The sequence below is a fragment of the Anolis carolinensis genome, chromosome 1 (assembly GCF_035594765.1).
Source record: "Anolis carolinensis isolate JA03-04 chromosome 1, rAnoCar3.1.pri, whole genome shotgun sequence".
NCBI lineage: Eukaryota > Metazoa > Chordata > Lepidosauria > Squamata > Dactyloidae > Anolis > Anolis carolinensis.
Genome location: NC_085841.1, coordinates 183,515,414 through 183,537,488, shown reverse-complemented (window position 1 = coordinate 183,537,488; position 22,075 = coordinate 183,515,414). Strand labels below are relative to the sequence as shown.

General features: G+C 38.9%; 1 protein-coding gene across 2 annotated transcripts in view; it reads left to right on the top strand.

Annotated features, from left to right (window-relative positions):
- pth2r (parathyroid hormone 2 receptor) overlaps positions 1–22,075 on the top strand; it is a 69,372-nt gene that overhangs the window by 15,712 nt on the left and 31,585 nt on the right. The window contains exons 2-8 of one of the 2 annotated variants that reach the window (XM_062961478.1): positions 525–630; positions 5,907–6,017; positions 6,129–6,250; positions 7,874–7,971; positions 9,000–9,186; positions 11,785–11,938; positions 21,314–21,374. In XM_062961478.1, coding sequence (XP_062817548.1) covers positions 525–630; positions 5,907–6,017; positions 6,129–6,250; positions 7,874–7,971; positions 9,000–9,186; positions 11,785–11,938; positions 21,314–21,374 — 839 coding nt within the window. The remainder of the gene's footprint in view (positions 1–524; positions 631–5,906; positions 6,018–6,128; positions 6,251–7,873; positions 7,972–8,999; positions 9,187–11,784; positions 11,939–21,313; positions 21,375–22,075) is intronic. The other variant, XM_062961485.1, reaches the window with a different exon arrangement.

Genomic DNA, 22,075 nt, shown 5'->3' with positions numbered 1-22,075 from the left:
CATACCTATATACAACCAAGTGCAGCAGAAATGAGTATTGTTGTCATGTCACATTGTGAACTTCTTGCAACTTTTGCTCTTCTTGCTCGCAAGCCAGCCTCTTATCCACCACCTCCCCCTAATTTACCTTGAAAATCCTATGATGAATTTGCTCTAGGGGAGATTTGGAATTTGTGTTAAAACGAATGTGGCTATTGTTAGTTTGTGTTCTGTTGAGGATACTTCACAAGGTGTGTCTCACCCTTCCTTTAGAAAATATCACAAAATGGAACAATTTCAGGGAAAAAATAATTTTGCTTTCTTGGGTCCACGGTGACACAAACCAAACCAGATTTAGTGATGCAACAAGTGATAAGAAGAAGCTGGTGTGTTACTGAACTATGACCATGGTTCTCATTATGTAGAAATGTATTGATTTTTTTCTGCTGAAAGCACAGTTTCTGTGAAAATGCAAGCATTTATCATTCACTCTGCTCAACAAATTAATCACTGAGAATACTTTTATGTGGGCTCCTCTTTGGCAGGATGACCTTGATTATACCATCACAATGGAGGAACAGATTCATCTTCTGTTGGAGGCCAAAGTGCAGTGTGAGCAAAATATTTCTTCTCAGCTACAAGCAGAAGGAGGTAAAGTATCTCAGTATTCTAGACTGTTTTCAGGCATTGGCACATGCATTTAGCCATAGCTGCTGGCCTCTGCATGAAAGGGGCAGCAAACCTGTTCTGATCTTTATAAACAAGATATTGAAGGTGTATGGCCTATTTCTGGAATAGGGTTCAGTATATTGGATAGCTCAGACCAAAATCTGGAGTAGATGTCTCACTCCACTGACTTCAAAGCAATCAGCTCCCACTCCCTTTCTTGAAAGGTATCACAAGAAGGCAAGATTGATTTCTGCTTTTACAAATTTAGAGCTGAGTGCAATACAGGGGAATGTACCTTTCTTGTTGTTCCTGATCTAAGCATGACCATGTTTTCAGATAGGCCTTTGTGTCAGGAGCCTTGTCATGATCATCCACAGGTTTCTTATTTTCACTCTTACTTTCCTCCCTTCATCCAAATAGCAAATACAGGTTGAGCATTCCTTATCTGAAATTCCAAAATGTTTCCAAAATCTGAAATTGTCAATATGGATGGCCGAGATAACAACACCTTTGCATTCAGATTGTTCAAGGTGTACAAACTTTGTTTTATATATGTTATTCAAAATGCTGTGTGTAAAACTACTTTCAGTCTATCTGTATAAGGTGTATATGAAACATAAATGAATGTCATGTTTAGAACTGTTTCCTGTCTTCAAGCTATCTCCTTATGTATTTTCAAATTAAAAATAATAATAATCAGAAATCACAATTATGTCTGGTCCCAAGCATTTTTGGATTAGGGATACTCAACCTGCATATGTTATCAACAGTCCTGTGTGTTAGGTTAGACGAAGGACCTTATCACACTGGGCTATAATCCATTTAAAACAGTAAGCATCCCATTTTTTTAGGATTGGATGCATACTGTATTGAGATAAGGATGCATACTGTCCTCATCATGCCTGATTATTACGATTCTTATGATTTGAAAATACTGCGCGTTGACTCATTACACCACAGAAGGCTGGCTTCTTGCAATCCATTCAAAACACCCCCTACATCACTCTATGACCTTTTAAAAAGTATCATTGCTGATGGGATACATACAGATTTTCCTATCACACGCAAAAACAGTGCTTCAGAATCCGTACAATTTAAAAAACACGATTAGAAGTCCATCTGCAAATAATCAATTTATGTGACACTTTGCAGACAGATTCTGATGGAATACTGACTGGATGGGATATGTGATGGGACCTTTTCAAAATCATTCAGGAACGGAGTATTTCCTAATGTGATAAGGTCCTAAGAGATAGTAACTGGCTCAGTTGAGGGCCCATCTACACTGCGATATAAAACCTAGATTATCTGCTTTGAGCTGGATTATATGGCAGTGTAGACATATAATCCAGTTCAAAACAGATGTGGATTTTCTGTTGTGATAATCTGGATTATATGGCAGCATAGATCCAGACTGAGTGTCCCTTTGGGGTAGAAAAAAAATTAGGTGTTTTGCCTATCTATATATATAAAAGAGTGATGGCATCATGGCGACCCACAAAACAACAAAACTACAGGCCCCCCAACTTCAAAATTTGACAACACAACCCATCATCCATGCCTCTAGGTTGATACAACAAAAAGAAAAGAAAAATAAAGTCATAATTAGAGAGAGAGGAATAATTGCTTTTATCCAATTGCTGCCAGTTAGAAGGCTAAACTCCTCCAACTTGGTCTCCTAGCAACCCAATAAAAAATAATAAAAAACACTAAAAATTAATACAATAAAATACTATAATAACAGAAAATAACTAAAAATAATACAAGAAAATAATAAGATATAATAAATAAAATATAACTTACAATAAAATTAATAAAAAATTGCAAATAACATCAAATAAAAATTACACAACAATTTTTAACCAATACCACCACCACTTTGCCACAGCAACGCGTGGCCGGGCACAGCTAGTTTATTATAAATATATTTTACACATTTAACACAAATAAATGGTTAACCAATGGTCTGAATAATTTATCCCTTGGCCAATTTCTAATGGTCAACCATCAAAACCTAGCCATCATCACAATGAATAAGGAATTTTTAGACCTTTTTGGGTTATATATCACCTTGAGACACCTCCAAGAGGTTCTGATACAATAATCATTTATCTTTACCGGTTGTTTCTTTTCTTTAGAAAGCTTCTTGTGCTGAGACCTATAGAGGCATTTTGGGACACAGTCTGGGTTTATCTGTATTCTATATTCTCACAAAATCATTTGTACATCTACATTAACTTTAACTTTGATATACAATAAATACCCATGTCATCTAAACCTGAGATGATGCCTGTCAACTTTAATCAATATTTATTTCTTTGGCATTACTCATTCTTTCATTTAGGCCAGTGGTTCTCAACCTGTGGGTCCCCAGGTGTTTTGGCCTACAACCCCCAGAAATCCCAGCTAGTTTACCAGCTGTTAAGGATTGCTGGGAGTTGAAGGCCAAAACATCTGGGGACTCACAGGCCGAGAACCACTGATTTAGACCAAACAACAGACTGCAAAATACATTTTCAAGTCAAAAAAGTCCTGAGGCCCCTTCTACACTGCCATATCATCCAGATTATCAAAGAAGATAATCCATACTATCTGCCTTGAACTGGATTATATCAATCCACACTGCCATGTAATCCAGTTCAAAGCAGATAATCTGTATTTGTATGGTAGTGTAGAAGGGACCCCATTCTTGTAATATGTAGTACTTTATCTTGGCATAGAAATCTAGATATATCTTTTTCCATTATTTATATCTATTGTCCAAACAGGTGTTGTCTGAAGAATGCCATTCTAGGTAACACACTCATTTGATCACAGAAATACTCCTCAACTGTGACAAATTTAGTCTCTCATGAATTTCGTTTCATGTTTTCATATATTTATTCTGAAATATACCATTTGTATTACTTCTGATGAATATTTAATTTTCTTCACAGTTTTAAAAACAGTTTATTTCTATGAGTTGCAATTGATCCTCTGTACCCATATTTCTCTCCAACATGTTTGGTTTTTTTATTGTTAACTAGCTTGGGGACATGATGATGGCCAGGTTTGTTTTGGGTTGTTAGGTAATATAACTGAAGTTTGGTTGAGATCTACCGTGGGCTGGGTTCAGTTCTATCTGGAGAAGCGTGAACTACAACTCCCAGATTTCCCAGGGCAATCACCCCTCAAACCCTGCCAGTATGCACTGTTGGCCATGTTGGGTCTGTGTGGCAAGTTTAGTCCATATCCGTCGTCGGATTTGTTTGGGGCTCTCTGGATAAGGGAAAACTACAATTCCCAAATCCGAGGTCAATCACACCAAAACCAGTCCCGTATGCACAGTTGGCCATGTTGGGTCTGTGTACAAAGTTTGGTCCAGATCTGACATCAGCATGGTTCAGTCCTTTCTGGATGCAGGTGAACTGTAAATCCCAAAATCAAGGTCCATTCCCACTAACCTCTGCAGTATGTTCAGTTGGTCTCTGTGCCAAGTTTGGTCCCAGACCATTGTCAGTGGGGGTCATAGTATCAGTGAAGGTACTGCCAGTCCCATTATCTGTGGCAAATTTGGTCCAGATTCATTGTTGGTTGGGTTAACAGTGCTCTCTGGATGTAGGTTAAGTACAAGTCTTGTAAATCATTGTGAATTCTCCCCAAACCTCTTGTTCAGTTGCTGATCAATTCCTCTGTTAACTGTGTGCCATGGGAAAGGGTAGGAAACGGTTAAGGTAGAGGCAGTGGGTGGGGTCATGCAAATTAAGGAACCCTGGGATGTCCATTCTGGAGGAAAAACAGAACATCTAGGGTGAAATTGTCCTCGCATGAAAGCCTTCACTTTGGTGGGGGTCAGCATGGTGTTTGTGGAGGTTTGGGCTACATGTTCATGGCGCTTACTATAACCTACATGTCAGTGGAGGGAGGGCTACTGGTGTCTCCTGCTCATTGAGAACTATACCTGTTTGTGGAGACGGGAGGCTGTCTGTGTAGATGGACACCTCCTCTACATACACACATCACTTTTATTATGTGTATAGATAGATAGATGTGTATAGATAGATAGATTCTAAAAGCCTGCCACAATGCCCATTTCTTTTAATCATTCCATTAACTCTTTTATAAACTCTTTTATAAAAGCTATTATTAAATTGTCGACGGTTGGTCTTAAATTGTAAGTATCTTTATTTATTCTATATTTCCTATTTCATCTTATATCTCTATTTAAAAACTTAAGCACCAAAAGAAGCTGAAGTAGGGACAACAGGCATCCTTGTCTTGTGTGTCCTTTTGAGTCTCATTACTTTGATAAGTTCTCCATTTACTTTGGTGACTTTTGGGGAAGTATAAACTTATTTAATCCATTTAATAAATGTATCCAAAATTCATAACTTCTAACATTGTGGGAAATAGTTCAGAAACTTCAACAGATCCGAAATACTGCTTCCAGATTATTGGCTATGGGATTTGCAAACAAGCTCATGGTAAACAAGTCAGGTGGTAATAGTCCAGTCTTCTAAGAGCCATCAGGAAAATTCCACCAAGAATAGATGGGCAATCAAGGAAATGCTGCATATTTGATGATGATGACAGTCACCAGCTGTGCACAAAAATATCCTCATTGTCTTTAATTATGTTTTTGGTTCACTGTTGGCTCATGCAATCAAGAGCCAATTTTAAATTGCTTCATAGGTGGAAATGTCTTTTGTTATTGACCAGACTTCGGCTAATTTGAAAGTGTGAAGCACTATATAAAAGGGCATTTTTAATATTTACAATGTGGCATAATGGGCTAAACCCATCTGCTGCTGAACTGCTGGCCTGAAGGTTGGCAGTTTGAATCTGCAGGATGAGGTGAGCTCCCGCTGTTAGCCCTAGCTCCTGCCAACCTAGCAGTTTGAAAATATAGGTCTACTATTGATCTACTCAGCGGGAAAAGGCAAAAAGACGCTCCAAACAGTCATGCTGGCCACACGAGAAGGAGGTGTCTATGGACACAGACTCCTCAGTTTGGAAATGGAGAAAGATCACCTCCCCCAGAGCCAGAGATGAGCACCGCCTCCAGAGCTGGAAATGAAAGGAGAAGGCTTTGCCTTTGTTTGTCTGTGTATGTGTGTCTTATTGTATGTTATTGTAATCAAGGCATTGAATGTTTGCCTGTGTCTGTTTATATAATGTAATCCGCTCTGAGTCTCCTCAGGGAGAAGGGCGGAATATAAATAAAGTGTTGTTGTTGTTGTTATTTTCTTTTGTGACTTGTTTGTGTTCTTTCTCTTTAGGAAGTGATTGCTTTCCAGAGTGGGATGGGCTCATCTGCTGGCCCAGGGGGTCAGCTGGGAAGACAGTAGCTGTCCCCTGCCCTTTCTATGTCTATGACTTCAATCACAAAGGTACCAGCTTTGCATTCCTCACTGGGTTTATCTTTCACAAAATCTAAGTTGGGCAGAGCAAGGGGGAAACATCACTAAACATATTGATGAGAGTCTTATTTCTTTCTGCAGGGATGGCGTTCAGGCGCTGTAGTTCAAATGGAACGTGGGCTTACGTACAGAGTTTAAACCGAACGTGGTCAAACTATTCAGAGTGCCTTCGCTTCCTGCAAGCAGAAAACAGCCCAGGAAAGGTATTGGCTTTTTCTCCAGTAAGAGGTTGGAGGAGTTGTAAATCTACATTTGATGAGGTCATGCTGGTGCTGAAGATCTTAACTGTTCCTTTGTTGTTGTGTGCCTTCAAATCATTCCAGACTTATGGTGACTCTAAATAGCATTTTCTGGGGCCGAGGGTGTGTTCCTTGCCCAGGATCACTGAGTGGCCTTTCATGACTGAACAGCCCTGGTCTTCAGAGTCACAGTCCAACATTCAAACCACTACATTATTTTGGTTTTCAAACTGTTCCTTGACTCTATTGCAAACCTGATCCCAAAACAGCAGTGGGGAAAGAGTGTTGTAATCTTTATGAGAGGATTGCTTTATAAGAGCTAAGGCATTCATAATTATAATGTTTTAATGAAAATGCATACATGTGATTTGATAGAAGATATGCTGATCTGGGGTTATCGGGTCTCAAACAGCTTCTCTTTGCTATAATTTCCAAGATTTGGCAAATCTCAAGTGTTACTAGGTGAAAGAGAGCATTTAGGGAAAAAAATTCTCTCTCCACCCTGCTGTATACTGTAATGAATAGAAATGGGCTTGTGATGATACAACCTCATTAAAGAACTGCAAGGTCACATTCATAAAAATCACCCTCAGAGCATTTCCTCCCTGTGTTGATGACACAGGCGGGATATACACTGCCCTATATCCCAGGATCTGATCCCAGATTATCTGACCCGTCCAGATTATCTGGCAGTGTAGACTCATATAATGCAATTCAAAGCAGATAATCTGGGATCAGATCCTGGTATATAGGGCAGTGTAGATCAGCCACAGTGAATTTTTTGTACAGTTCTTGGCTTTACTTCAATTAATGATAGAATTTTGTGGACTGAAGCTTTATCCTGTCATGAACCACAGACCATATTTTCTTAATATTCTTTATTTTCAATCTTTTTAATGTTTAAGATTAAATTACAATTTCCCAAATCCATATTGCGGCAATATATTGACCAGGCCAATCATAAAGATGGGCATGTTTAACCTGCAGAAGAGAAGGCTGAGAGGAGGCATGATGAGTGTCATGTATAAATATGTGAGGGGAAGTCATAGGGAGTAGGGAGCAAGCTTGTTTTTTTGCTGCCCTGGAGACTAGGACGTGGAACAACGGCTTCAAACTACAGGAAAGGAGATTTCACCTGAACATCAGGAAGAACTTCCTCACTGTGAGACTGTTCGGCAGTGGAATTCTCTGCCCAGGAGTGTGGTGGAGGCTCCTTCTTTGGAGGCTTTTAAGCAGAGGCTGGATGGCCATCTGTCGGGGGTGCTTGAATGTGATTTTCCTGCTTCTTGGCAGGGGGTTGGACTGGATGTCCCGTGAGCTGTCTTCCAACACTATGATTCTATGGAAAACTTGTGCAAGCTTTCAAGATCTATAGAATAGGTAGAGGAAGGGAAATGGAAGTGAGGAAGAATTTTTCTTTAGGCATGACTTTAAAATCCAATTGTTTCCCTCTTCCCTGCCCCCTCTGTTTTTTGAAAAATTTTGACTGGAATTTGGAATTTATTGTATAACCACTAGAGATTAGTTTGCTTTTACCATACATTATAATTGTTCACCTAGAAAATGCTCTTTTGTTGTTTCTTCCAGAGGGAATTCTTTGAACGTCTCTATATTATGTACACAGTTGGGTATTCCATCTCTTTTACGTCTTTGGCTGTAGCAATTTTCATCATTGGTTATTTCAGGTGAGTGGGCCATATCTCAAAGGTAGGTCCATTCTCCTTTAAATTTATGGATTCTGAGGGGCAGAAGCTCTTGGGAAGGAACCAAAGCACAGTGGGCTTGAGATGAAGAATTGTTTAGTTTAAAGTGAAAGGCAACACACTGATGTAGGTGAGAAAATTTCACATGGGTTTCAAAAGAGCTTGGAACCTATATAGCTGGAGGGCTTGGGCAGGGGACAGAAACCAAATATGGGGTGACGCCAACAAGGCAAGTTTGAGAAGTTAAGACAGGCTGGCATGTTATAGTCCAGCTTTCCAAAGTTCTGAACCACAGTATCATGTTCCATGTTCAAAGGTAACAAACCTCTGGGTATTGAATGATGGAGTAATTTAATAATAATAATAATAATAATAATAATAATAATAATAATAACAACAACAACAACAACAACAACAACACCTCCTGTAAATATTGGAAAAAGGATACTGAGCTAGGTCTGATCCATTAGGGGTCTAGTTAAGGACCTTCTCACATTGGGATGTAATCCGTTTATAACAGTATGCTTCCCATATTGTTTTAGGACTGTGTGCATACTGTATTGAGACGGGATGTATACTTCCTTCATCACACCTGAATATTACAATTCTTATGATTTAAAACTACTGCGCTTTGACTCATCACCCCACAAAAAGCTGGCTCCTCCCAATCAATTCAAAACACCCCCTACATCACTCTATAGCCTTTTAAAAAGTATGGTTGCTGATGGGATGCATATAGATTTTCCTATTACACACAAAAACAGCACTTCAGAAACGGAAGAATCTGTAGTATTTCAAAAAGCACGGTTAGAATCCCGTATGCCAATAATCCGTTTCTGCTACGCTTTGCAGACGGATTCCGAGGGAATACTGACAGGATGGGGCAAGCGTCATGTGATGGGACCTGTTCGAAATCATTCTCAAACAGACTAAGAAACAGAGTATTTCCTAATGTGATAAAGTTCTAAGTTCTTGAACTCTATTAACAGTTTTTCCTCCACTTCCCACAGGAGGCTCCACTGCACCCGGAATTATATACATCTGCATTTATTTGTCTCATTCATGCTCAGAGCTACCAGCATTTTTATTAAAGACAAAGTAGTTCATACACATATAGGAGTGAAAGAACTTGATGCACTATTTGTGGGCGACCTGCAAAATGTTATAGTGGCTCCAATCACAGACAAGTCTCAGTACGTAAGTACTTTCCCCTTCATTTTACTCTGTGTCCTCCATATGGGATTACTGATAAATATTCTCTTGTCCAGCTAATAGGAGGGAGTGCTCTCAAAGTGACAGAACATTATGGTTGTCTCAAGCCTTTAATCATCCAGTATTTCTCCTGCATTCAGACTGTCTGTTTTTGGTTACGATACACAGTCCAAATTTGTTCCAGGTTTCTGAAAGCTCAATGTTAGATTCCAGATAGTGTTGCCTTTCAGCAGACTTAAAATAGATTTAATACACCTAATCCCATGGGAATGAGTTGGTACATGCTGTGTTACAGTAGAGTCTCGCTTATCCAACATAAACGGGCAAGCAGAACGTTGGATAAGTGAAAATATTGGATAATAAGGAGGGATTAAGAAAAAGGCTATTAAACATCAAATTATGTTAAGCACCAAAACATCATGTTTTACAACAAATTGACAGAAAAAGCAGTTCACTACACGGTAACGTTATGTAGTAATTACTGTATTTACGAATTCAGCACCAAAACATCACAATGTATTGAAAACATTGACTACAAAAACATTGACAGACTGCATTGGATAATACAGAACGTTGGATAAGGTAAGGTTGGATAAGCGAGACTCTACTGTATTTGTATGTAAATATAACCCGAGCATAGCTTCTGTAGTATTTACTGCTTGAATCAGTATTGCTGTCCTAAGCTGGGTCCATTTAGCTGCATCAAAACTGTGTGAAAAATTACAGAATTTAATGTGTTTTCAAAGTGCTCAATCAGCTGAAAATAATCAGAAAGATACTTCCTTTAAAATAAATAGTATATTTCAGGTAGGTTTGTCACATGAATCCTGGCCAACTTTGATGCCTGACAGGCATCTTCATGGTATAATTAATTAATTAATCAATTCACAGTATTTATATTCCGCCCTTCCCGAAGGGGACTCAGGATTACAATGCACATATATATGGCAAACATTCAATGCCATCAGACAAACAACATACAGTATAGACACACACACAGGCAATTTAACATTCCAGCTTCATGAGGGTATGCTCGATTCAGGCCACAGGGGGAGCTGTTGGCTTCACCATCCACTAGTGACACCAAGTACTATATTTCCTCATTCCTTTCCCCATGCTGCTGGCAGTTTTATGGTGTTGTAAATTAGTTAAATTAGCCTTCCACATAAAGCATACCTAAATTTTCTAGTTGACAGATGCAACTGTCTTTTGGGCTGCTTAGGTAAACAGCAAGCTGGGCTTTTTAATGGTCGGGGGCTTAACCTGACCCGGGCTTTGAACTCATGACCTCTCAGTCAGTAGTGATTTATTGCAGCTGGCTACTAACCAGCTGCACTACAGCCTGGTCCGTTTGACACAATTTTAGCTGCCATGACTAAATGCTATGGAATCATGGATTTTATAATTTGGTCAGACATTACCATGCTTTGGCAGAGTAAGCTAAAGACCTGTTGTACTGTTCAGTTATCTAGGTGGAGGCCACTACAGGCCGCTAGAGAGAGAAGGATACTTCAGTTTATGGGAGTGGAAAGGAGTAAAGCCATTTCTCCCCGTGTTCCTGTTATTCCTCTCACCCATGTCCCTGTCATAGAAACAACTCTTGTTTATGATATGGGAAGGGGTGGAGGGGGAATAACCAGTGAAAATGATTTTCTTCCTTTAACTCCCCCCCCCCCCCCAATAAAATGGACTATCCTTCTCTCTCTCTAGCTTCCCCTAGTGGCCTCCACCAGGATAATGGAATAGTACCGGACTTGGTAACATTACAGCTGCAATGATTCCATAGCATTGAGCCATGGCAGTTAGAATGGTGCCAAACTGCATTAGTTCTACAGTGTAGATACAACCTAGAGATCTACTGATTGGATATACCAGATTGCAGACTACCAGATTGTGGAACATAGGCCATTATCTTATACTAAGTCAGACCCTTGGTTCATCTACTCTGGGGTTGTCCTCTCTGATTGGCAGCAATAGTTCTTCAAGATTTGAGGAAGGATTCTTTCCCAGCAATATTTGGTAATATCTGGTGTTTCCTGGTGGCTACACATTCAAGTATTAAACAGACTCAACCCTGTTTAGCTTTAGAAAATTAGATATGCTCAAGTATGTTGTGTGGTGGCATGGTGTGATAATGGAAGAGACAGAGAGAATTTTAATCCAAGGAAAATATCCAGCTTGCTTCATGCACTTACTTGGCTATTTAAGCAAACACCCTTATAATTCATGCTCATTGTTCTGCTGAGAAAAATACTAGCATGATAGCAGTGTGTTGACCTGTAAGAATTGGCCCAGAAAATATGCATTTCAGAAGCAGTAATTGTGCAGGAAACCCATTTTAATGTATCTGGCATCTGCTATTTTGGCAGGCCTTAAATATGAGTCACAACCTAATACAGAAAGGAAAAAGAGAGAGTGGTGACACTTGTTGAAGTGCTTGTCTGTCAAAGACAAGTGATCCTGGCCTTTATGAATGTAATAAATGATGCTTTTAATGATGGATTAAGATCAATTTGCAAGTATATTGTTGGATTTAATATCCTCAGCTGCAGCAATTGGATTTCTTTGTGGTTTGATTGGCAGGTGTGGTGCAAGATTACTGTGGTGATGTTTATTTATTTCCTGGCGACCAACTACTACTGGATCTTGGTTGAAGGCCTCTATCTGCACAGCTTAATATTTGTGGCTTTCTTTTCGGATACCAAGTACTTGTGGGGATTTATCTTGGCAGGCTGGGGTAAGGTACACCATCTGCCATTAAGTAATTTATCTGCACTGAAAGCTAAATTAAAGCTGTTTATAGAGTGAATGGATTTTTAGCTGTCGTGTAGCTGCCATTTTGTCATTTTTCTAAAACACAATATTGTAAGACTAGATACAGTTTGGGGATTCCTTTTATAAAACTCCAAAAAATTAAACTTGTTTGCTGATGATGCCACTTCCACGTTTGAGGAAAGGGGGCTAACCACACATTCAGCATCTACTGTTTTTTTCCCCAAGAAGATCTTGCTCCACCCCAGACAGAAATTTGATGGCAGAAAGGGAAGGTATCAGGAAGGACTCTTTGTTTTGTGTGCTGATTTAACAAGCATTAGGGGAAGGAGAAGTCCAATGAATCCATTTGCTGCAACTCAGGGAATGTTGGAAAGATTTTGCCTCACTCACCCTTTGTGCTTCATGCTTGTCCCACTATACACTGTAATTGCCTTTCAACAGCAATATGTATTTTGATTCTTTCCTTTCCTGACATCTGCTTTTTGCATATGTGTTATGCTTGAGCCCGGATCTGTTTTTAGCCATTTCCTTCAGCTAATCCAGCTCCTTTGCTTTGTTCGGATGCCAGTAATGGCAAGGGGTCAGCCGTCACTGATTCCCATCCGAAACAGGACCACGTGGCAGCCAATCTCAGCTCCTCCTCCCCTATCTGTCACCACAGTTTAATCTTTTAGATGTTTCTTTATTTTCTTGATTTTTTTTATTTAGTGTACAAGCTCAACCCTACACATTTCGTACAATGCCCAGGTTCTAAGGATCTGATATGTTTCTATGTTGTTTTATGCTGTTTTATACTGTTTTTGCTGTTTTATATTGATTTTAAATTATGATTTGTGTTTTAATGTATGTTTATGTTGGGCTTGTCCCCATGTAAGAAGCCCCAAGTCCCCTTGGGGAGATGGGAGTGGGATATAAAAATAAAGTTATTATTATTATTATTATTATTATTATTATTATTATTATTATTATTATTTAGTGGGCATTGGGGACGTGGGGGGGGGGAGGCTTGGGAGAGTGACCCTTTTAGCTTTTTTTCTCCTTCCCTTCTTCTCCTTCAATTATTTCTAAAAGATAATAATAATAATTATTAATCCCAGCAAACAAAAAGAAAACCCCCATTCTCTGAAAACTATTACTACATAGTTACCTCTCCTCTAGAGTAGAAAATAGAAACAACCTTAAGGAAGCATTAAACCCAGAGATTTCAGCATGCCCACTCCAGATAGGGCCTGTAGTAGAGCAAAAAGTGGGTTTTTTAAAGGAAGTTCAGGGAGATAGCTCCAGGTCGATTGCTCTTTCTTCCTTGGGAAGTGGGAAGCCTCCTTAAATGCTCTGAAAATCTGCTTAGGGAGAGCACGTGCATGCCTGTAGCCTGTCTCCTCCAGAATAGAAAGAAACAGCTTTAACGAAGCATTAAAACCAGTCTCCTCTACAGACAGAAGGTAAAAGATTATGGAAATGCTACTATTTTAATTCTGATTCTTTTAATCCAGGTCTTAATGCAGGATATAGAGGAACCTGTAGGAAGCCCCCTCCCCAATAATGGGCTGGATGGGGTACTTTCTCAATCCCGTTGTTGGCACCCAGGCTCCCTTGAAGGAAAAAAGGAAATGGTGCCAGGAATTGAAAGGGAAGTCTTGTAAGTTCCCCATTGCTGCCAATGGGTTAGATCTAGCCGCATTTTTTTTAAAGCTACGGGCTGATAATGGCTATACGGATATCCAGCCAGCAGAAATGGATTGGGGTTTAGCCAAAATGCACAAGCTTAATAGGCATTGTGTGAGCCAAGCCACAGTACCCAGAATCCTTCGTCTTCCCTTTCTCCTGTCAAATGTTTGACACTGGTTGGGCAAGATTTCCTTAACCAAACCTCAGCAGGTGCTGGAGGTGTAGCTGGCCTCCTTTCCCACATCCCTCATTCATTATGTATATGCAAATACAGACGTTCCAAAATCTAAAGAAAAAAAATCAAAATCCAAAAAAAACTATGATCCCAAGCACTTCAGATAAGAAAGGCTTGTAGTGATGTGCTGTATGTATTTACTCAAAGGCCAGGTTAATATAACTGTATAAGCAGTCTCCTGCCTTTTTCCTCAGGGAATTTTTTTTGGGTGAATGCAGTGCTCTAAGACCCCTTCTACTTTGCCATATAATCTAGATTATCAAAGTGAATAATCCACATTATCCGCTTTGACCTGGATTATTTGAGTTTACACTGCCATATAATCCAGTTCAAAACAGATAATCTGGATTTTATATGGCAGCGTAGAATGGGCCAAAGAAAAGATGGATGTGTACACATTTCTAACAAAATTCTGAACCCTATAGTTCACAGAGGTTTCCCAGAGAGGAAAAAATCAAAATCAAATAAAGATAAAACCAAGATAAGTCTTTTTATGTGGCTATACCTGTGACTATTCACTATATTCTATAACCATTCCCTGCCAATTATTGAGTGTTCTTGGACTGGAGCAGTACTGCACTGACATGCTTTTGAGTTTATTTAATTTGTGGTTTGAGGAAGCTGTATCTAATGAAATCAGAGGTCTGTGTGTCAGTGTAGAAAGGTCCTTTCTTCCTCTGAAACGTTTTTCTTTCTTTTCTTGAAAGCACTTTATAGGTTTGCCTGACATGAAACCTCAGATGTTTTTGAGAATAAATATGGATCAATAACAGAACAGGAAGCAGTGAGCATGACTAAATCTTTTTTCTTAGGACGAATGCTTTAAAAATATTCATAAGGGAAGACTGGGTGAGGAAGTGCAAGGTTTGCTGGTAAAATCCAGTAAATGTGATTTTAAAAGAAATTAAGATGAGAAGAAGATATGCAGAGACCTCAAAGAGGACCTCTCCAGACTGGATGGATGTACTTTAAAATGATACAACGGATAACCAAACAACAAACCAAAGAAGAAGCACCTTAACGAAAGAGGAAAGTGTCTTGTGATATCTCAGTGGCATAGGTCTTCATGTACTTTAATGAACATCATCAGATGCATTAAATATTTTTTGGGATTGTAAGTACACAAATACACATCACACATAAAACTGGGAAAAATGGAGAAAGGTAAATAAGGATATTATTGTTTGCAATCTGACCCCAGCAGTGTGATTTTACATGCACCTCATCTAATATTGAATGCATTTGATGAAATAGACGGCATGTCAGAAATCTTTATACTATAATACATTTGTCAAACTTCAGGATGACAGAAGACATTTCCTTCTTTGCACTTCAACATACTTTGTATGGCAACATGGAAATAACTTCATTTAAGCCAGGGAACATGAAGCCTAATGAAAAGCACATGGAAGAATTAGAAGGCATTAGAGCATTAGAGAAGAGACTTTCGGTATCATAATGTCTGTATGGTGCAACCATAGTTGGAATATAGTGTATATTTCTGGAAATTACACTTCAAAAGAAAATACTGTACATCTGGGAATGGTGCAAAAATGGGCAACTAAACTGAATAGAAGAATCACACTGTTGATTCATGTTTAGCTTGTGGTCTACCAAGACTCCTAGGCCTCTTCCGCAGGTATATAAAATCCCACATTATCTACGTTTAACTGGGTTATATGGCAGTATGGACCCAGATAACCCAGTTCAAAGCAGATGTTGTGGATTATCTGCTTTGATATTCTGGGTTTTATGGCTGTGTGGAAGGGCCCCTAGATCCATGTCATGTGTTCTGTTGTCAAGTCAGGTACCACCATCCTATATCCATGCATTTAATTTTCTCCCGCTGGGATTCATGTGTTCTGTTGTCAAGTCAGGTACCACCATCCTATATCCATGCATTTAATTTTCTCCCGCTGGGATTCGTTTTGTTAATTTTGAACCAGTTCTCTGATCTGCCAAGATTATTTGGAATTCTTTGATGTCACCTGCAAACTTGAAAAGGATGCCCTCTAGTTCCTTCCTTTCTGGGCCCTGTTTCACGCCAAGGAGGCTGATGTCTATCGATGCTTTCCTAATCTAATTTTGCCGGCATGTTTTTCAGGGGTGCCTTTTACCTCCCCACCAAAGCAGTACAAATCATCTACTTACATTGCTGTTTTCGACCTGTTAGGTAATCAAAAGCTAGGGCTGATGGTAAGAGCTCACCCTGACCCGCAGCTCAAACTGCTGACCTTCCAGTTGACAAGATTTTCAGTAGCTGGTGGTTTAACCCGCTGTGCTTGCTACGGTTGCTAGATGCCTCCTTTGATCACAGAAATAACCCCTGGCCCCAATCATTTGCAACATAAGACATTTTGTGTTCTTTAGTTCAGCAAGACTGAATCCATAATTGTGGTGCAATATGCATTTCAACAATGTTTTGGCATTGATCCGCCAGTGTGAAAGTATTTGTCATTGGTACTGACAACTTGAGGAAACAGGCTGTTCATATAAGGAGAAGAACACAGTGCTTTGGAATCGGGTCCATTGTTTTGAAACACCATGTATAATTCAGGACATAAATTCCTGTGCCTTATCAGTTATGTGACACAATGCTGGAAAGTAGAGAAAGAGAAAGGAATCATGGGATACACTTACAAAATAATCACAGGAAAACTATACAATATAAAAATAACTTGACAGAAATCTGGAAGGAAGAATTAAGTTGCAGTGAGAGAGAAATAGACAATTGGATAAATTCCATTAATAAAATAAAACATTTAAAGATAAAGGAAATGCAAATCAAAATCCAGACAAAATGATATAGAACTTCTGTACAATTAGCTCATATAACCCAAAACAATGTTGGTACAACTGTGGGAAAACTGGAACATACACCCACATGCAGTAGTACTGTGAAAAAATATAAAAGTTCCATAAAATAATTAAGATAGAAATAGAGGAGCGATTAGGGATAAAAATAGATTAGAACAAAAGAAAATGGAAGGCAAAAGGTGATCTAAAGAATGGGAGTGATGAATAAATTACACGCAATTAAAGCCTCAGTTGCTTTAGGCTGGAAGGACCAAAAGAAAAGGGACATAAAAACATAATATAAATATTTAGCAGACTACCTCCTCCAAGACTACATTAGCGAAATGAAAAGTTACTGCACAATGGGCCAAATCAAAAAGTCATGGGAGGCAAAATGGAAAGGCTTAATTTACAGAATGAAGGAGAAAGATAAAAGGAATTAAACAAGATTACCCTCATGATCGAACAATACAGCAAAATTTGTAAACAGTTCCTGGGGAGGGGAGTAGAGGGGAGGGGGGGGAAGAAAGAAAGAGTGGGAACAATGTAAACATGTGTTACCAATGGAAAGTGTTCTGAATATTTGTAAAATATTGTGTAGCACTATTTACAATAATTCTGAAAATAATAAATAAAAAGGACATAAATTCCTGTGCCTTACCAGTTAAGAACAGACCACGGAAGAACAGACTGGTTCAAGATTGGGAAAGGAGTACGGCAGGGCTGTATACTATCGCCCTACGTATTCAACTTGTACGCAAAACACATCATGCGACGTGTGGGGCTTGACGAATCCAAGGCTGGAGTTAAAATTTCTGGAAGAAACATTAACAACCTTAGGTATGCAGATGATACCACTCTGATAGCTGAAAGTGAGGAAGAGCTGAGGAGCCTTATCACCAAGGTGAAAGAAGAAAGTGCAAAAGCCGGGCTGCAGTTAAACATCAAGAAAACCAAGATCATGGCAACCAGACCGATTGACAACTGGCAAATAGAAGGAGAAAACGTGGAGGCAGTGACAGACTTTATATTTCTAGGTGCGAAGATCACTTCAGATGCAGACTGCAGCCAGGAAATCAGAAGACGTTTACTTCTTGGGAGAAGAGCAATGGCCAACCTTGACAAAATAGTGAAGAGCAGAGACATCACACTGGCAACGAAGGTCCACATAGTCAAAGCAATGGTATTCCCCATAGTAACCTATGGATGCGAGAGCTGGACCATAAGGAAGGCTGAGTGAAGGAAGATAGACGCTTTTGAACTCTGGTGCTGGAGGAAAATCCTGAGAGTGCCTTGGACCGCAAGAAGACCCAACCAGTCCATCCTCCAGGAAATAATGCCCGGCTGCTCACTGGAGGGAAGGATATTACAGGCAAAGCTGAAGTATTTTGGCCACATCATGAGGAGACAGGAAAGCTTGGAAAAGATCACGATACTGGGGAAAATGGAAGGAAAAAGGAAGAGAGGCCAACCAAGGGCAAAATGGATGGACAGTATCCTTGAATTACTGGTTTGACCTTGAAGGAACTGGGGGCGGCAACGGCTGACAGGGAACTTTGGCGTGGACTGGTCCATGCGGTCACAAAGAGTCGAAAACGTCTGAACGAGTGAGACAACGACGACCAGTTATGCGACACAATGCTGGATTTTTTTTATTGTATCCAAGCATAACTAGGAGCTCTAGATAGAAATGCTTGGAAAACTATGATAGCAAACCATGCTTTGCACATTTAAAGTGGTATTGATTGATGATACCTACCTTGTAATATTGGGGCCTGTGGGTTATTGCAACTGAAAGACACTCTTGAGGAAGAAAAAAGATGACTGAGTGAAAAGATCAAGCAAAACATTAATAGACACATGTAGAGAGAGTTTATTGAACATTGAAACAAAAATGTGTGTAGAAAGAAAATCATTAAAAATGTCCTTGATGTCTGACAAAATAAAACAAACCCCTACAGGGTGAAAACATATAAGCAAAAACTAAGAAGAGGAATATTTGGAATTTGAGACAGAATGAGGTACTAAAAAAGAAATTGAATGATTTACATTTACAGCTAGAGAGGAGATTTTTCAGATAAACTGCATCAAAACAAATATTTAACTAATAACTGCCAGTAATAAATATTCTTAGAAGTACTGCAAAACTTGATAATCCTTTCAAACAAGAGGCAACGTATTAATTAATTAATTACATTTTCAATGCTTTTTCTTTGAGTTTGAAGCTATTAAATCTATACAAAATTCCAATCCAAGAAACAAAAAAAGAAAGAAAATGCTTTTTTCTATTCCATTTTATATGTGAGCCACGTCATCTATCTATTGTCTTCAGTCTTCTTGAAAACAAACACAATTCTTTGAAGTCAGCATGACTTACTTTCACATAAAGTGCTAAGGTCAAGGAGTACATCAATGTGCATCACACCTATTGATGTTCTAATGTACATTACTGGATGTACTTCTTGATTGTAGCACTTTACTTTGTTATTTTTGCAGAAGAACTAAAAATCTGAAGGAGCTACAGTTAATTCTACCCAGAGTATGGATTTCCAGTAGATCAAATGGGTTTGCAAACGTGTGTGGCCAAACAAAAAACTGCTACTGTCTAAAGACAAAAGTTTAGTTTGCCAGCAGACAAAGTGAAAAGTGAAGAATTGAAAATGAAAGTGAAAAAGCAGGACAAACCAATCTAGTAGGTTGTTAAGGTTTTGTCCCAACATATCTCCTTTACTGTATGTTCTGTGCAGTTTTTGCAGCACATATAGTATAATAAAGCTTCACCCTATTCTACTCACAAAAAGGTTTCAGGAGTGAATGGCCGTGGGAAAAAAAGGGTCGTTACCTCTCAAATTTGAAAGTGATATGCCAGAGCCACTTGCGATTGTGGTGTGCACGCACTCTCTCTATATATACACATATACACACACATGCATGCATACATATATATATATATACATACGCACAAACATACACATATATCTCAAGACCATAGCCCATAGCTTCTTGATGGAGCACATAAAAGGACTCAATAAATTTATTTTATTTATTGTGTCAGAAGTAAATTGCGAATACAGCTATAATGTAAAAAACAAACAAACACCACAAACAAAGTTAACAATTTCGCATTCTGCTAGATTTCCTTTGATCAGTAGCTGGCCACTTGGAGTGCCTCTGGTGTTGCTGTAAGAAGGTTCTCCATTGTGCATGTGGCAGGGCTTAGACTGCATTGTAGTAAGTGGTCTGTGATTTGATCTTCTCCACACTCACATGTCATGGACTCCACTTTGTAGCCCCATTTGTAGCCCCATGTGTAGGGCGTAGGCATCCTGTGATAATGTGGCATGTCTCATTAAGAGCCACATCCACTGTTTTAACGTGGTGAGATAAAAGCATATTCAGCAGCAAAGTAGCAAAGTGCAAGGGCAGATGTCTTCACTGTATCTGATTGTGATCTCCTGTTGTGCCAGTCAGCTTTTGTATGATATTATTTCTAGCACCCACTTTTTGCTTGATATTCAGGCAGTGTTTCTTATAAGTCAGAGCATGGTCCAGAGTAACTGCCAGCTGCAATGCTCTAGTGGGATTTCTTCTCAGGTAAACCTCAGAGCTCGAGATGCTTGTCTGTTCTTAAAATGAAAATCACACGTCTTTGTTTTAGATGGATTAAGAATCAGCTGGTTTTCCCTATAATAGGCAGTAAGAGCACCTATAGCTTCAGAGAGCTTCTGTTCAACTATTTCAAAGCTTCCTGCTTGAGCAGTGATGGCACAATTATCAGCATGTGTTATACAGGTTGAACATCCCAGATTCTGAATTTCAAAATCGTCCACATGGGACAATGAGTTAGTGACCCCATTGCTTTCTGATGATTCAATATATCCGAGCTTTGTTTCACGTACAAAACGATTTTAAAATTACTTTCAGGCTATGTGTATCAGGTGTATATGAAACATAAATAAATTTTATGTTTAGACTTGGATCCCGTCTCCAAAAGATGAAAGATTTGGGTTAAAAATATTATATAAACATGTGTTGTACAAATATATAACAATAAATATGAACCAATAGCTTCAGTTCATGTTCAGTCAACACCAGTGTGTTCAAACGTTGGGCTAATAATTTATAGTGATTTAATCTCCAGCAGGCATCTCCACTAAACTAGATGTCAATCTGTATTGCAAAGAATGGTCAGTGGTATAAATGCTAAAAAAAGATTAGATTTGGACCTAGTAAGCATTGCTGCATGTTCTTCCTCAATGTTGCGATCCTGCAGTGTCAGCTTCTCCTTTTGGACACAACCTGCAAATCTAAAGTAGTCTGATTTGCCTTAGATGGTGCTTTGAGTCACATGACTGATATTTGATTGACATTTGAATTCACAGAGGCGATTCCTTGCAAATTGCAAGGTCTAAATATAACCAAAGTTTTTGTTTCCCTTGCTTTGGATTGTGGCATTTCAAAACTTCTGCTACATTGACAAAGATTTAGGACTTCATTGACAAAGATGACTTAATTGTTCTTCAAAAAATTGTTGGGTTACTTTTTATCCACATGAGAAGAAAAGGTGTTTAAATTGCCACTTCCTTCCTCAGGGTATATGTGATCTAATAGTTGGCAATATTTTTTTCATGCTTGTAGGGTTCCCAGCTATCTTTGTAGTGGCCTGGGCAGTGGTTAGAGCAACAGTGGCAGATGCAAGGTACGTACACATGGTAAAGGGCTTTCCTTGATTTTTTCTCAATCATAACTTGGGAACAGTTGTTTCAGAGACTTTAGCTCCTCAGTTTCTCCAAACAGCATCACTATATGTCATGTTAGCTAGAGGATTCTGGGAGTTGTAATTCAAAACATATTTTTTCCAAGCTTTTTATTTATTAGCGTGTTTTTCCTGCATGGCAAGGGGTTGGATTGGATGGCCATATGGTCTCTTCGAACTCGTATTATTCTATGATTCTATGAACCATATGTCTCAACCTGAAAAGAATGAATGCATGCATGCATATATACATATTGTCCAGTGTTATTAATGAAAAAGGTAGTTGTTTGAAGGAAAATATGCAAAGTACATTCCTCTTTTCAGCATAGTTTTGTCTAAATTTACATGAAAAGACATTCATATATTCAATACTGGTTTTTATATGTGCTCATGAGAAACATAGCTTTGGTCAGTTCATCATCATCATCATCATCATCATCATCATCATCATCATCATCATCATCATTTAATTACTTATTAATCGCCCTCCATCCAAGATGCTCTAGGCGATTTACAAGATAAAATTGTAAAGGATAAAAATACATACATACAAATATTGATAAAATTAACATAGATTAAAAGCTCTAGTCAAGAGCCAGGTCTTGAGTGCTAGGGTAAAAGGCCCTAACTCACACATGGCTCTC